The sequence below is a fragment of the Pocillopora verrucosa genome, chromosome 6 (genome assembly GCF_036669915.1).
Source record: "Pocillopora verrucosa isolate sample1 chromosome 6, ASM3666991v2, whole genome shotgun sequence".
NCBI lineage: Eukaryota > Metazoa > Cnidaria > Anthozoa > Scleractinia > Pocilloporidae > Pocillopora > Pocillopora verrucosa.
The window spans coordinates 9,247,644-9,265,389 of NC_089317.1; the positions used below are offsets into that span (position 1 = coordinate 9,247,644).

Below are 17,746 nucleotides of genomic sequence, written 5' to 3' on the forward strand. Positions count from 1 at the left end.
CAAGGAAAAAGATGAAAAGAAAATCGATTAAATAACTTCTACATCAAACGGTGACTAAGCCTTGTTTGAATTTATGATGTAAATATTTCACCTGATGTTGATTTTCCATTTCCTTCAAATCGTTCCTCAGATTCTCAAACATTGGGCGATCATCAGGATTCTCTTGCCAGCAGGCTTGCATTATCTTGTAACTAGAATAGAGAAAAAAAAATTGTTCTATGGTCTTACGATATTTAAAAAGTACTTCACAGTATATCCTGCGTAGCTACATAAGTACGAAAGTTGGGATCCCCTACGCTTAGAAAGTTGAAGAATGTAGTGGTCAATAACTTGATAGCTTTTTTTTTTTTTAGGTCTGGAATACCATTCTCATTTCGAAACAGCTATCGAGGTAATGAAAAAAATTCGAAACCTTACATATTAAGTTCATGAATAATTAAATAAATGAATACATCCATGGCCTTACAGGGTTTCGTCCACATGCCGTGGTTTAGGCATCCTATAACCTTGAGTCAGTAAATCTGCCATTTTTCTTCCGGGAATCTTTGGATAAGGAGAGCCACCTAAAACAAGAGGTTAAACATGAAGACAGCGAATCGATCAAAAAGTGCGTCATCCATCTAAAATACACTGAAACACAATTATCTGACATACCTATGGTGAAGATTTCGTAAAGGACAATTCCAAAACTCCATCTGAGTAAAGAAAATGCCACCAAGCTTCATTGAAAGTTCACAAATAAGGTATAACTATATTATAGGCCGAAGATGTTTAGATTTGGAATTTTTTTTTTTTTTTTTTTCATTCTTCAACACTGTTTATCAGCTTATTAGATCCACTTACACATCACTTTTCGTCGTATATCGTCCGTATAACAGCGCTTCACAAGCTGTCCATTTCACCGGCAGTCTTCCCTATTAAAACATGTTGAAAGGAAATGTTGAAGAGGAAGAGCAATGAATCTTCATTTTGTTTATACGCGCAGACTTTCTGGCGATGATGTACTGTGAAAAATTATTGGGAAACAAAGTGACAAGAGGTTGAGATAGCATATATCAATACTGATATATAACGATATTAGCCAAACATGTAACATATCGAGATATTGAAACCAGAAACCTTTGATTTCCTTTCGTAGATGTTTTCCTGGCATACGTCTCTTGCCATTCCAAAATCGGTTACCTTACATCGTTCTCGCTCTCCAACCAAGACGTTCCGGGCTGCAAGGTCGCGGTGAATAATCTGTCGAACATTATATAAAACATTAAAGAATAATTAAAAAGCGTCCCACGGAATATCATGTCCATCCTCTTCTGATCATTGATTTTAAGCCTAAGTGGACAGGGGCCGTTTTGAGATGCGAGACTTGTTTCTTCCACGAAAAACACTTTGTTTTGAAAAAATAAACTTGAAATTTTATTCTTTTATTATTTTTTATTAATTTTTATTTTTTCTTGAAAATCTTTTTGTTTTACAAACAGTGACTGAGTTTGCGCTACTGAAAAGCGTTTGAAGATAAAACTTTCTTGTTTGCAATGAGACAGAGGTGACTGACGCAATCGACGCTTTTGATCATTTCAAACAGAAAGCTGTATTACCGTCGTAACTAAACCACATAGAAAAGATTCCCCAAAGTATTTAAAAAAGTTCGTACTTTAGTCACTTGCATCCAAATGTATTTTATCCACATGAAAATGTTAATTAAAATTGAAATGAGTAAAGTATTCCTTACATCGACTGCCGCCGAGATAACAAAGTTATTCGTACACTGAAATCGACTTACATTTTTAGACGACAAATAATGCATACCATCAGCCACTTGCCAGGAAAACTTCATAAGCTGCTGGGAAGTCAAACTGGTCTGTGGCTTAATATCCGGGTCCTTGAAGTAGTTATCTTCCAATTGTCGGCTCTTTCTCAAATAGCCCAGGAGATCTCCATAGGGGACATACTCGATAAGTACGAGCAAAGGATCTAAAAAGATGTTTTTTTCAAGAAAACAGAGCACATTATCACTTAACAATGGTAAATACAGCGATGGAAAACGGAAATAATTTGTAATAGTGGCGAGGCTATTCAAATTTCAAACAAGGATCTGCAGTAAACCGATCGATAAAATTAAGTAAAATGAATTAAAGGGAGCTCGTAGCGATAAAAAGATAGTAATAACAATCTTTCACCAGGTACATATGTAACAAACGCCCTTTGTTAATGCTGTTAGGATCAGCAATGACGAGACTACATGTAGTGAGAGAGAAAGAAATATGAATTCAGTTAAAGATTGGGCATTAAATTAAAATTATTACTTTAGTTGTCGAATTTATTTTCTGTACCTGATTCAGTGACGCATCCCAGCAGCCTGATAACGTGAGGATGAGGCTTGAGTTTCTTCATGACTTCAAGCTCTGACAGCAAATCCTTCCTCTCTGTGTCTGTGGCGTTACCTAAAGCAAAGGACGACTGTTCAGTAACAGTTAAGCCTTATCCTGACAAAAACGCTTTTACGACAATGAATAGAGTACCTTTCAGCATTTTTATGGCAACTGTCATTGTCTCCTCTCTTCCTCCAAGGTTTGAAGCTTTTCCCTGAGCGACTTGACCAAAGGCACCTTTTCCGATGACCTTTTCAATCGTTACATTTTCTCTTTCCACTTCCCATGAGCGCGTTCCTGGATGCAGGGGAGCATATTCGTTTATTTCTAAATAACATCGCGCTGGGTCCGTGGCAGGTTCATTCAGTGATCTAACTTCATTCAGGTCTATGTAATGTCCAGGACCATGATGCACCACGGTGCTAAGGTTCCCACTTCTACTTTCCAATTCAAATCCCTCGTTCTATTTTCCAGCGAAAAGAGATTCACTCTTAGTCTGACCTGTTTTGTTCCCATACGGATTGGTAACGAGCAAGGAAGAGGTAAATCGTAATTCTTGAGGAAGTCTAATGCAAAATTTAATGAGAGCATTATCCAGTCCACGGTAGGTATTTTCATTCAAATTCACTCGTTTTACGACCAAAATAATAAAAGTCACACACAACTGTAACCTCTGTTATGACAATCGGATAAAATTTTGGAGAATTCTTAGATACTATGATATCATCCACCAGACTTAACCTCCTTCCGTGAGCACTTGAAAATCAGTACTAAGAAGATTTGACTCGCAAATACAACAGCAATTTCTTAGAATAGTAGTAAAAGGTTGGCAAAGCGCACTTTAATAATACTTTAAGTCCAAATTTACTCTGTGTAGTATATGATAGACTGCTATAAATTCATCTTCCTTTTGTTACTTCTTATGTGTCGCCATTTTTACTGAACTGCCTCACGATATTGAGGTCCCTAGGGCCTAGAAAAAATTGTAGGTATACGTGCTCTGCTTTATCTTTAAGCATTTAGAGGCCAAACAGATATTTGCGGATCATCGCAGAGTAGGTTATTTGAACAAAGTGCACTCCATACTTACAACGTAAGGCTCACGTGACTCCTTAATGCCTGTATCAAGTCTAAAAGAAAAATAAAACACTATAAAAGTAGTTTCTAGGAAAATGACAAAACCTCACAAACAAAATATTTCTTTGCTTTTTTGTTTTTTGTTTTTGAAACATGCCAACTGACACATGTTGGTTTCTAATGCAACGTATCAACATCAAATCTGCTTCACTCAGTTTTTTTTCTCTCACTGCTGCGTTTTTATTTAACTATATGGCACCAAAAAAACTTCTCCTAACGACAGAAACTTCACACAGCTATAAATACGACCAAAGCCTGCTTTCTACCAATCGGCTCTACGGATGCTTTATTAACTTTTAATAGTAATGACATCTTACCGATCATCTTTCTCACCTGGGTGTGGAAAGAAGGAAAGAAATAATATCAGATAAAGAGAAAACAGCTACATTTATTTTTTTAATATTCAGAAGTCCTCACCAATTATGCTTCACGTATTTTTAGCCTCTTCACTTGTATTTCCAGTCAGTTATAGTAATATAATATATTGAACGAAAGTAAGCGTAACGCTGCTGGTTGGTGTCATGAATTGAAAGACTTTGCGAGATGATTATACTATACTGCAACTTGTCCAACTAATTGCTGTTTTTCCTTTTCTTTCTCTTTCTCAGTTTCCATTCTGTTCTTCATTTGAATCTCTCTTTGTCAATCGTCCACAAAATCATAAATCTCGGTTACTAGCATCTCGAATCAGGGCACTTACCAACTGCGGGTATAGTAATTAACTCAACTTACGTTGTCGCCTTTTCCAGGCAGTGGAAATGATAATAACAGCGAGAATCAACGCGAGGACCCCAATAACTGAGCCATAAATAACATCCTTATTCACTTTTGCTGGTTCAGAAGGAACTGGACCAGGAACAGTCACTGAATCTTAAATCAATGAATACATTTCAGAGAAGCAATGCTTACTTAGCTGTTAAGTTAAATTACTTGAATTACCTAGAGTAAAACTGATTTAAACACAGTTATGCACATGTATCTGCAATCTATAACAGTTAAGGAACTTATAAAATGTCGCTGAAGTTTGCTTTGGCCTTGTAATCAAAAAATACTTTACGGTGCACACCCACTTTTCAAGAACATCACAAAGTTGTTTGTCACACGAGCTTAAAGTCAAAAGCATAGCTTCCTGTAGTTACCACCACAGTGGTAATGTATCTGTAGTACAAATTCGCAGGTCACAGACCCAATCTTCATTAGGTGCACTCGAAATTACCATCATAGAAATTTTTATACACACCTGGGATAGTTGATCCTACGGAAAAAGTATCTACTTTTAGGTTACCAAGGCTTCCATTGTTAAATGCATCTAGAAGCAATGATTCTACTTCACTTTCTCCAACAGGCTTCTCAAATGTGAGCGATATGTCTGCGATAACACTTCCCTCTCTATAAAAAGATAAGAAAAGTGAATTCAAGCTTTTTCAAATGCAATGCTTTTTAAAGCATTCTTAATGTTTCTGTTTAAGATACTCCTACTCCTACTGAGGAGTATCTCAAACAGAAACAGAGAATTTTGAAATCAAAGGAGAGTAAGTAGATTTTGTCATCGATGAATGATGATACCTCAGGTGTATTACATTAATTTCTCTGACGCCGGAACCTTTGAATTCTTCACCCACCTAAAAAGCAACGACATTCAAATCATAAGCCAGTATAGCAGAGAAACGATGATTATCTATCACACCTGACAGTAAAGATAAGCCCCTTAGCATACAAAAGTACACAGGAATGTTTTGACTTGTAAATTACAATTTAGTAATAGGAAAATGTTTTTCATTCTGTACGTACGAGACTCCTTACTTTATATATACGTATACGTACTTGAATAGAAAACGAGTTTTATTTCCCTGGTAATATTAAGATCAATTGGATTAACGAAATCTTTTCTATACAAAGCAAAGGGGACTAGGATAACTTTCTTCCTTCTGTTCCTTCTGTTTGCACGATTTAAAGGAGAAAATCCTGACTAATTAGGATACTACGGCTATGAGTATATTGTAGGATAGAAAATATTTGATTTCTTATTGACTTTTAACTTGATTATGTAGTAAGCCCTCTAAAAATTATAACACCAATGACTTACCGAACGTGTGATTGTTCCAACAAACAGTTGTGTATCTAAGTCAGATAAGTCTGTAAGTTCTTCTCTCCACTTTTTATTGTTAATTTTAAGGCTGATCATGATAACAGTTGCCACTGTGTCTGTTGTAGAAAAATGAAGCGAAAGAGAAAACTTGATTAGCCTGAGGATGTACCTCGCAACATATTAACATTTATTACCAACTATCAAGCAAAGCAGCGAAATTGTAACAAAGAAAGAGTGGCTCCCTCATACCACACTGATAATTAGGTTTCTGGTATTTTATACTCAGTAAAATCCTGACCTATCGGGTAATAATAAGGAACTAGCGTACTCACATTCCTGGATTATTTGGGGCATTCTAACAGTTCTCCTCCTTTTCCACATCCTCGAGTCTCAATTCATTGACGCCTCGTTAACCAATGGGTAAAAATATTCGTCGTTATTCGCTCAACTTACCATTTTCTTTGCAATCGTTTCCTTTTTTCCCCTTTGGACAGAGGCAAAAGTGTTTTCCAAATTCTCTGCAAGCTCGCCCATTGGTGCACTCTACGAGGCAAGGGTTTCCTGCACGCACAAAAGTCAAAAGACATTATTGGATGAATGAAAGTTCTGCTGATGTTTTCAACGGGAAAGACAAAAACTTTATCTCATAACTTCTCAAACCATGGTATACATTTACTAGTGGATAAATATTTCCTTTTTGATGATGTTTTCATTATTTATTTATTTATTTTATTTTTTTAAGAGAAGCGTTTCACGGCTCAATATCTCAGCTTTAAAACTGTATTGGGTTTTTTACCTGTCACTTGAAATTAGAAACTTGGAAACAATATTTGCAACAGAACTATTAATCGTGGCTCGCGATGTAAATGTCGCGCTAATCAATCGAGTATTGATCGCGACGTCACGACTGTTCTGTTTTACTCTTAGTCAGATGAGAAGGTTGAAAGTTTTACGTGCAACGGGGGGGGGGGGGGGGCGTTGTTTACAAAAACACCTGTAAATTGAGTTGCTTTCGCATAACTAAGACTCGTTACAAGGAAGAAAAATTGACAGTCATGAATAAAAAGGGACGTGGGAAATGATGATTTCGAATTCACATTCATTGACATGGTATTAAATTAGGAAGGTAGGCTAGTAAGGATACGTGTACCGGGCCACTTGAATTGGACGTGAATGCTTGCTGTCTTTGTTGCATTACCACACTCATTGATGGCTTCACATTTGTATTCACCAGCTTGACTTCTGTTAATGCTTTTAACTTCCAACATGTAACCACTGCGACGCTGACCATTAGGTGTCATCCAAGACACCACTGGGGAAGGCATTCCAGATACACGACACAACAGGGTCACATTGTCACCTTCAAAGACTTTCTTATCATCTATCACTTGTAAGGATGAAGGCACTGTAAAGATAAATAACGTAAAATTAGATTTGTTTGTCAACCAATTGTGGAAATAAGTCTTAAGTTTATTTTCATTCCTTTAAACAATTAAGACAGCAAAGCACAAATAACAGCGTCTCTTTCCGGACCAACGCTTGAGTAATGTTATGAGTAATGCAGTAAGTGCATGAATCTTGGTAAGGTGAATAATTTGGTACCAAGGCAACTTTCCTTACTCCCTGAAAAAGACTGACAGGATGCACTCAAAATGTCGCAATTTGCGCTGAAAGTGAGTATATTATGAGACAAAAACAGTGATTATTTCGTAAATATGAAAGCGATCTTCGCAGTAATGAACGCTACTTGAGCAATTGTGGAAATAAGGCCTGAAAAAAAATTCAGGCCTGTACGGGATTTGAACCCATGGCCCCTGCGATACCAGTGCAGTGCTTTACCAACTGAGCTAACAAGCCAACTAGGACCTGATTATTATGTTGCCATCCATGCTTTCCTGATAGAAAAGACTTATGATAGCCTGCAATTTACCATGAATATTGTAAGGGGATTTAACTGTGCAAACATTTCCCATATATCTGTTTAGTTTCATCATTCATTTATCATCCTCCTTAAGTGTCAACTTTTGTCTACAACTAGGTACGTACATTTATGAACTTCTCACCAATTTGCTTACCATTCACGGCGATAGTAACACTCGTGCTGTATGCTGATCCTAGAGAGTTTTTGGCCACACATTTGAAGACAAAAACCCCTTTATTTTCCAAATGTTTACCCCACATCCCCGAGGTACTTGTGTTTAAAATAGCGCTTTCGTTCTCAAACAGCTGGTATGACGTCACTCCTGGATTAGCATTAGCTGAGCAGTTAAAGCTGATGACTTCTCCCTTACATGCTTTGTTATCCACGACAGAACTCGTCAACTGGACATTCTCAGGTTTGTCTAGGATAGAAGGAAGAGATAATTAGTAAACAATATCTCACTTGCCTCGTAAGTTACATGTACATATTCCACAACCCAGAAGTCTTCTTCCTGCCATGGCTGATGGAATGCTGCCCTGAGTGATGGAATACCCACTCTTTTATATCACTAACATTGCTTTCAACACTGTACCACTGTTTACGATTAATCTTTATGTAGCTAATTGTTGATAAGCAAATTAACCTTTGAGCCAGTTTAAAGGGGCTGTGGCCGTTAGCTTAGCTTAAGGTGGCCTAAGGATCCCGAAGTTGCTTTTCAGTTTACCCAATTATTCCTGAACAAGCTGACATATATATTATGTATATATATATATATATTAAAATAGATTAATATATATATATATATATATATATATATATCAATCTATTTTACTACCGTAATGTTATAACCTCTTGCAAAGATCCTTAATTCTGGCTTATACTGTGCCTACAACTAAAATAGAAGTTCCATTTTTCACGGTCATCAAAATTCACCCTTTTTTTTTGGAATGGAAAGAAGTGTTTCAGTGATGCTGATGAGTCATGTAAGCTACAAATAAACAGGTATGTCATAGAAACAAAAGTCAGAAATAATAATTATTCTACTGTGATAGAGACATAAAAGAAAGAATTAATTCGTAACAAAGGATAGCTTACTGTTACTTACACTGCACATCAATGGTTGCCGTCTCTGTTGCATTGCCACACTCATTACTGACTTCACATGTATATTCACCACCTTGACTCCTGTCAATGTTTGTAACCTCTAACCTGTATCCACTAACACGTTGACTATCAGGTGTCATCCAAGACACCATTGGTGTAGGCATTCCCGATACGTTACAAATAAGAGTCACATTATCACCTTCAATAACTTTCTTATCATCTATTGCTTGTATGGATGAAGGCACTAAATTACAAGACAAAGTAAATATTACTAATAAGTATACAAAGAGTACGAATAAACATGCTTTTGAAACTTTATAGGCCCCTTGCCTTGTACAATGTACTCTTAAAGATGCAGTGTTCAACCACAGTTAAGCACAGTTGAGATCATAACGATTCAGTTCGTGCATTAAAAATATTGCAAAATTCGTGTCATCATAGGAATTTAACACTAACTGTCACTCTAACATCATGTACAAGTCTTTTGAATCTCACGAATGGGTTTAAGAATACGTACTTTCTCCTACTTCATTAGCTATGATGTGCAGTAGTTAAGATGGATCGACAACATGAAAAGTTGAGAACAAGAGATACAATGATGTTAGATGTATATTCTTCATGTAGGAAATACACACTTGCTTAGTCACATGATCCAGAACGAGAAGATGTAGAGCTAATAAGTAAACTGTTCTCTTTTTCAATCTCATATTCAGCCTCAGGGGCTTTCTTGGTGTGTTTTCAATCATGTGCATGTATCTTCACTGTTGAAAACCAGTATATTGTTAGCTGAAATGAATTGGGATATTATTTTAGCATTCTCTGGTCCTACGCACTGGAAAGGCTAAAAAAAATGTATGAAAATCATTCTTTTTGATGAGCAAAAATTTGATCAAAGGACTCTAGGTGACATAACTAAACTAGAATGTATCAAAATAAGCGCAAATAACAGGGTCATGCTAGATCTGAGCGTGGCTGATATTATAGCGAATGTTGAAACCTGACACCTGATAAAATGAATGACTTCGTACCTAGTAACCGCATTCCTCGCAGAAGACTGGCAGGGTGTATTTTGAAAAGAAGACTGGCAGGGTGCATTCGAAATATCGAAAGTGAGTGTATCATGAGAAAAAAGGTAATAATTTAATTTTTGATATTATAAGTTTGTTCTGTTGTCTCACGACAAAGTCACTTGATGTGGAACGCGACGTTTCGACTGCTTACTACAAGTCTTCTTCGGGCGATGGGGTTGACTGGTTGTGGCACGGCATTATGTATCATGGTGGTTTGTTGTGATTGGTGCATTTCGATCCGGCTATTGTTTCCCTGTACCAAGGTTTCCCCAAGGCGTTCGCTGGTTTCGGTTCAGATTTTTTCTTATTGTGGGCATCCACGCTTCAGGTATTTCGGTTCCGTTGTCCCTGTTTATGTATTTGCGTTGAGTCTTATGTGAATTGGGGAGATAGGACGACATGCAGGAAAGAATGAAAGAGCACGACAGGTATATACGACTCGCACGCACTCAGAATTCCACGGTTTCAAAGCATGCCAACGGAACAGGATACAAGCCGCTATGGAACGAAACCAAATTTATTGACCGAGGAAGCCATTGGTACACAAAGAAAGTGAAAGAGGCAATTCACATGAGACTCAACCTTAGAAAAATGATGTTTTCTTATTGTGGAAGCCCACAATAAGAAAACATCTAAACCAACGACGCACGAAAAACCAGCGAACGCCTGAGGTACAGGGAAACAATAGCCGGATCGAAATGCACCAATCACAACAAACCACTATCGCCTGAAGAAGACTTGCATAAGCAGTCGAAACGTCACGTTTCAAATCAAGTGACTTTGTCGGGAGACAACAGAACAAATTTATAATATCATCCAACTACCACGATGAACAACAACCTATTTCATAATAATTTAATTTTTGTTTTTCACAGCTACAAAAATGGTCCAGTAAGTATGAAAATGAGATAGAAATTATCTAAAAGGTCCAGAAGACGCATGAAACATTTCTCAAAGAACAGATTACAGCCATAAAATTCACAGCAAGTATTTTTAAATCTAGAGCATTGTCATGGCTTAATACAAAGAGCACGGCTTACCATTCACAGTAACAGTAACATCCGTACTAGCTGCTGTTCCCAAACTGTTCTTAGCCACACATTTGTAGACAAGCACTCCTACACTTGCCAATGTTTCGCTCCACATCCCTGAAAGGCTGACGTCTATAGCAGTGTTATTCTTCGACAGGTGGTATGACATCACTGCTGGCTTAGCATCAGCTGAGCAGTTAAAGGAGATAGTATCACTCTGACATGCTTTGTAGTCGATCACAGAAGTTGTAAATCGCACATTCTTTGGTTCATCTACGAGATTTACAAAAATATTACAATCATTAATTTAACATGGTTTGATTAAATATTTAATGAGCGTAACCGAGAAGTTACATGTACAACGATTTAAAGGAGCGTGGGCGGAGTTGATATGCCAGGTTTCAAACAGTGATAGTGGTGATAATTTTAGACTTATCCCACCCAATTTTATGGTTGGTTGGGCATGTGTGCTCAAACAAAGCTGATGTTTTTTTTTTTTTTTATGGCAAAAAATCAACTGGCATCAACTCCGCCACGCTCCTTTAAATCGTGATGAAGGCAGCTCACTACTTGACGCCTATTTACACCTCGTCAAAAAACAGGGCAGCTTATTCGTGAGCATATCAAAGGAACTATTGCTGCAGCGATTAGATCACCCCTGATAAAGGCACTAGACAGGAGTGTCGAAACGTGGGGTCTACGAATTGTAACTTCTCGGTTACATTCATCGTATCTTTAAACCAGAGTAGCATCAAACCATTTCTGATTGTTCACCTGATTGCTGTGTGAACTTTGATATATCACTTTAATGTAAACTTCCAATAATCCCAACTTGATACATGTTGGACTCACAAAACTATGCACGGACATCATCAACTTTTCTTTACATCTTTGTACACACGTCAAGTACAAGTAATTAACATGTGGGTTCATAAGAAAACCGCTTGGTGACTTAGTTTCAAAACTTAAATACCCACAAGCATTCACCATTTGCAAATTCAATCTATAAGTAACTACTTACACTGCACATCAACAGTTGCCGTCTCTATTGCATTGCCACACTCATTACTGGCTTCACATTTGTATTCACCAGCTTCAGTTCTGTTAATTTGTGTAACCTCCAACATATCTCCATTATGATGCTGACCACCAAGCTTAATCCAAGACACCTTTGGTTGAGGCATTCCAGATGCAGTACATATCAAAGTTAAATTGTCACCTTCAGTTACATTCTGATCTTGAATTGATTCGATATTTGAAGGCACTGTGGACAAATACAAAATTAAATAGTGTACCAAAACCTTTAGCCAATGAATAAATATTTGTGTAACTATTCTATTCATCAAACTTTACATTTATCAAACAAATTTACATCGACATCTTAAAATACGTGTATAATCGCCGTTGCTAGGATCCCTTGTAACAATTTGGTTGAATGATTGCATCCAAGGGATTCGTTTTGCCTTTTTTGGTCCAAAGCACTCATTGGGAATGACAACAATTTAATTCGTGTCATGGTTTTTTTAGATTCCTAATTTAATGATTGTATCTAAGGCATTCGTCATTTTTGCGTTATTTGGTCCAAAGCTATTAATGTGAATGAAAACAATTAATTGGTGTCATAGCTTGTTCAGACTGTCCCATTTATTTGATTAGGTGACTCGGGTAACCGCGGTGGAACGGAAATAAAGAAAGGATTTGACATCACATACTTTTTTTCCTTTTAATCAGGATCCTTTGACAAGGACAAAGGCAATTCCTAAACGCACTCATCCACATCTCTAAGAGACCACTCCTCACTTTACACTGTCTTTGTTTTCAATATACATTCACATAAACTAATTTATTCCATTAAGTAGAACAGCTAATCCGATGATTTACATTGGTAAGTGTATGTAAGAGAACGGCTTCACAGCGTCAGTATATTGCAAAGTTAACTTTTTTCTATCAAATTCGTTTGACAAGAAAAAAGATCATGTTAAAACGCTTTCCACTCCTTATCTCACCTTTAAAATTCCCACTCCTCACTTGACCATTTAAGAGTCCTGAGTATACAAACGAGCGAGTTTGTTCTAATATGCAGCGAAGCTAGCAGAATGATGTAAATTAATAAATCTGTGCGGAGAAAAATTACTCACAACTTAACTAAACTGCAAAGCTAAGAGCTTAACATTCACCGTGACCATAACAAATGGACTGACTTCACTTCCTAAAGAGTTGTTCGCCATACATTTATACGTGAACACTCCTCCATTTAACACGTTCCTTTTCCACATTCCTGAAGGGTTTGCGTCTAAGATAGCAGTGTCATTCTCAAACAGCTGGTATGATGTCACTGATGGACGGGCATAAGCTGAGCAGTTAAAGCCAATCATATCACCCTTACATGCTTTGTTATCCATGACAGATGTTTTCAATTGCACATTCTCTGGTTTGTCTACAAGAGTTACACACAAATTTTATCAAATATTGTAGTTGGTAGAATTCTCACTGCAGCCCTGTTTTTATTATTTATATGTAAATTTGCATGGGCGTCAACAAAGGAATTAATAGAACAACATACTTTACAGCTCTGTAAGATGTAAAACATTGAGTTGGTAGTTTAATGTACATAAATCAGTGTAAAAATAAAACAAGTAGCAGAGCAAGACTAAACATGATATGATAAAAGTCGTAAGATGAAGAGATTACTTTACGATGACCTTTTGGTGTTTGCATGAGAGAGGTCTGACTGTATTACAAATTATATGCCTTAATCTGTGTAAAACTACCGATAGCGTAATCCCAATTCATACAAAATGTGCAGATGTATATTACACATGTAATAATAGCCATCGTCATGGACTTACAAAACACGCAGATAAACGTAAACTTTTAAGGAAAAGGAACTGTCAAACTTACGCAGCACAATAATGTCTGCTGTCTCTGCTGCATTGCCACATTCATTACTGGCTTCACATTTGTATTCACCCGATTGAGTCCTGTTAATATTTGTAACCTCCAACTTGTATCCACTAACATGCTGACTATCAGGCGTCATCCAAGACACCATTGGTAGAGGAATTCCAGATACATTACACATAAGAGTCACATTGTGACCTTCAGTTACATTCTGATCTTGTGTTATTTGGACAATTGAAGAAGGAACTGCAAAATGTGAAAATGAGGATAGGTGTAAATAGCAGCCTGCCACTGGCTTGTGGCCTTAAACACATAGATCATAGCTTCCCTAATATAAATGTACTTTTAGTCCTCTTCAACTCGATTGCCATTTACATATAAGAACATAAGAATATGCACATATACACTTGATTGCAAAAATGTTGACACCCAAAAAATGTTGTCAATAAGCGATGAGACCCAGCAGCTCTATGGTTAAAAATTTACATGATAACCTTATTTACATATTGTTGCATGAAGCAAATGATAGAAGCCTCAATGTTTTTGTGAAAGAAAAGAATCATCATCAACAGAGACTTGCCATAAATAATGGAATGCCATTGAGCAAACATTTCCCATAAGGCCGTTGAGTCTCATCAATCACGGATCCTGTGTCAACATTTTTATAATCGAGTGTCTGTACACTCATGCAAATGCTGTCTTTATGTGTGCAGTTTTTCAAATTGTTCTCAAACAAACATAACTTAGAGTTATTGGCCACACATTTGTAAAAAAAAACCCCTTCACTCTCCAAAGTCTTGGTCCACATCCCCAAGGTACTTGTGTTTAAAATGGCAGTTTCATTCTCAAGCAGCTGGTATGATGTGACTCCTGGATTAGCATTAGCCGAGCAGTTAAAGCTGATGACTTCTCCCCTACAGGCTTTGTTGTTCATGGCAGAACTCATTAACTGGACATTCTCAGGTTTGTCTAAAGACCAAAGAAACAATTTATAAATACAATTTCATAGGCCTTTGTAAGGTACATATTACAAAGTAGCTAAGGAGTCTCCCTCTTTACCTGGCTGATGCTGAACCTTGGAATAAACAAGCCTCTCCAGCAAAAAAGTTACAGAGAAGCAAATTGATATACTTTGACTGAGAAATACAAGAAACAACATGTAACAAAGGATAACTTTTGCATGTACTTACATTGCACATTAATAGTTGCCGTTTTTGTTGCAGTGCCACACTCATTATTGGCTTCACATTTGTATTTGCCATGTTGAGTCCTGTTAATGTGTTTAACCTCCAACATGTATCCATTGTGATGCTGGCCACTGGACTTAATCCAAGATGCTGTTGCAGTGGGGACTCCAGATACTTGACACAACAGAGTCACATTGTCACCTTCAGTTATATTCTGATCTTGTGTTATTTGGGTGATTGAGGAAGGTACTGTAAAAGAAAAGTGAAAATTTGGAAGGATTGTACACTTTCACAACTGCATCATTTCATTCCCAACATACAATGTATGTGTGATTCCCTTCAACTTAATTGCCGCAAAGAAACATCAAGACAATTAGGATCATGCATGAATACACTAGATTGCTAAATGGCAGACACCTAAAAAATGTTAGCAATGAATGATGAGTCCCAACAGCATTATGAATGCACATTTCCATAATAACCACAATAAGTTACACATCATAAATGATGGAAGCCAACGATGCTTTCCTGAGAGAAAAGACTTATCATAAACAACAGTTTACCATATATAATTATTATAATGGCATGTAACTGTGCAAACATTTCCCATAAAGCTGTTTACATGTAGTCTCATCATTCATAGATAATCCTCCCTAAGTGTCAAAGTTTTTCTACAACTGTGAGTATGCACACTCATGAACATGCCCTGTATACGTGCATAGCTTATTGAATGGTTTAAACAAGCATAACTTGAACTAATTTGCTTACCATTCACAGTGACAGTAATACTCATGCTGTATTCTGATCCTATAGAGTTGTTGGCCACACATTTGTAGACAAACACTCCTCCACTTTCCAAAGTCTTGTTCCACATTCCCGAGGCACTTGTGTTTAAAATGGCAGTTTCATTCTCAAACAGCTGGTATGATGTCACTCCTGGATTAGCATTAGCCGAGCAGTTAAAGCTGATGACTTCTCCCGCACATGCTTTGTGATCCATGGCAGAACTCATTAACTGGACGTTCTCTGGTTTGTCTGGAATGGGGGAAAGAGACCATCAATAAACAATATCTCACTTGCATACAGCTGATTAATTTTACTTACAGTGAATTTGAACATTTCTGGTTTATTCGTAAGATTTAAATCAGAAATGGAATGCCACAGTTCACTGCATTATAATTATCAATCAGAGTTTTCCAAAATTGTAGGGCAAAATGTTTTATTATATAAACTGCAGATTTTACAATGATTTATAGCCCTAAGGAAAGCTGTAACTGTATATGACTGTGTAAATTTAAAATAACTTTTTACATGTTTGATATTGCCAATCAGCTGCCAACACATCACTTGCCTTAATGCACCATTCTGTCTGCTGTTAAAATGACTGAAATAGCATTCAGCATTCTCAATCCAAGGTTTTTTGTCAAAGTTTTTTTATTGCTAACCAAACTGAGATGTTAAAACAAGAAACAAAATAATGCATGGTTGGTTATGAATATAAATTAATTTTGTCTTCTCATGTGGACTTTGATATATCAAGTTGAACACTTCAAGAAAAATTCTATATCTAGTGTTATTATCTTGCACCTCACACTTAGCAAAGAGTAGAAAGTGGGCTACAAGATAAACAATCTAGACCTTAATGCATATTTTTACTGGATCATTATTAAATAAATAAATATAATCACTTACAGAGCATAGTGAGGAAAGTGCTGGCAGAGCTATTTCTACAGTCATTTGTAGCTTCACATTTGTATTCACCAGCATTTTTCCTGCTGATGTTTGTAAGATAACGCACAACTCCACTGGACTGACTACGGCTGCTTACTTCTGTCCATGTTACAGTCAGCACAGGACCTCCAGAAACATTACAGGTTAAAGTCCTGTTTTCACCCTCAATCACTGTGATGTTCTCCAATGGATAAACTATAGAGGGCACTGAGCAGAAAAAAAGATAACAAAAGATTACAAGTGTAAAACTACATGTTTATGAACCTAGACACTTGTCAAATTTTCATTTGTCTTAATGCATTTGCATAACCCAAAAGCATTCCTATAAGAAATAAGGAGATTGTACTGCTTTAGCTCGTCTCATAAGTAGAAAGTCATTCTTTATGGATTCACGGTTAGTACTTTTACTTGTACATCATTAGATCCAGTAAAAAACAGAGAAATGAATTCAAAGTAAATGTAATATCAAAATTTGTGCCTATGACTTTTGAGATAACATGTTACTTTTCCCAGGACTGAGACATGTTTTAATTTCTCTTTCATTCATCAGGGTTTTCAGTAAGTACTGGCTTCCAGCTAAATATACTGGCTAAGAAAAATGTGACTTCTAGTAAGTACTGTAAAAGCGCTGAGATTGGGAAAGCTGTACGCTATGGGAATATAGCATGCAAATAAGGGAAATGGCATATAATTAAGAAAAACCACTAAAACAGGGCCTAAGCTGCGCCCGAGTTATCGTGAGTGAAAACAAATGTATCTTTTGGACTAAAATTTCAAAAAAAATCACCAATAGGGCACTTCCGAGTTCTCGCGGTTCAGTGATCTAGAGCCAAAATTACCGCGCAAAAACGAGGCTAAGTGTGAAGTCGCTTATCCGTGTTAATAATTAAGTACCGCGGTGGTGAAAATGAGAGAAAATTTGTCGAAATTCATTGTGGGAGAGTGAAAAATTATTTGTGTGAGAGAGGCACTCAGCTAAGTACTAACAGCAAAGGGAAAAAAAGGAGAACTTTTCGATTTATGCCAGAAAGCTGCAAAAATGAAGCAGATCAAAATAGCCTTCTGCCAAAGAATACAAAAGGCTGTTCAAGGAGAAATTATAAACAAGTGAGGGCAAATTTCCAGTCCAAAAAATTTTTATTGCTTGGACTTATCATCTCCCATTTCTCTCTCATTTTAACCACTACTGCACTTAATTCTTTA

General features: G+C 36.8%; 1 protein-coding gene across 1 annotated transcript in view; it reads right to left on the minus strand.

Annotated features, from left to right (window-relative positions):
• Positions 1-839: 839 nt before the first annotated feature.
• LOC136281849 (uncharacterized) overlaps positions 840-17,746 on the minus strand; it is a 36,885-nt gene continuing 19,978 nt past the window's right edge. Inside the window, exons 5-28 of the mRNA XM_066168886.1 lie at positions 16,505-16,750; positions 15,581-15,847; positions 14,816-15,061; positions 14,337-14,594; positions 13,626-13,871; positions 12,871-13,161; positions 12,731-12,796; positions 11,746-11,988; positions 10,734-10,997; positions 8,625-8,867; positions 7,674-7,940; positions 6,749-7,003; positions 6,052-6,159; positions 5,596-5,714; positions 5,076-5,131; positions 4,750-4,898; positions 4,242-4,379; positions 3,827-3,842; positions 3,463-3,502; positions 2,523-2,835; positions 2,334-2,444; positions 1,784-1,974; positions 1,120-1,242; positions 840-914 (exon numbers count right to left, since the gene is read on the minus strand). Of these exons, the coding sequence (XP_066024983.1) occupies positions 840-914; positions 1,120-1,242; positions 1,784-1,974; positions 2,334-2,444; positions 2,523-2,835; positions 3,463-3,502; positions 3,827-3,842; positions 4,242-4,379; positions 4,750-4,898; positions 5,076-5,131; positions 5,596-5,714; positions 6,052-6,159; positions 6,749-7,003; positions 7,674-7,940; positions 8,625-8,867; positions 10,734-10,997; positions 11,746-11,988; positions 12,731-12,796; positions 12,871-13,161; positions 13,626-13,871; positions 14,337-14,594; positions 14,816-15,061; positions 15,581-15,847; positions 16,505-16,750 (4,331 nt within the window). The remainder of the gene's footprint in view (positions 915-1,119; positions 1,243-1,783; positions 1,975-2,333; positions 2,445-2,522; positions 2,836-3,462; positions 3,503-3,826; positions 3,843-4,241; positions 4,380-4,749; positions 4,899-5,075; positions 5,132-5,595; positions 5,715-6,051; positions 6,160-6,748; positions 7,004-7,673; positions 7,941-8,624; positions 8,868-10,733; positions 10,998-11,745; positions 11,989-12,730; positions 12,797-12,870; positions 13,162-13,625; positions 13,872-14,336; positions 14,595-14,815; positions 15,062-15,580; positions 15,848-16,504; positions 16,751-17,746) is intronic.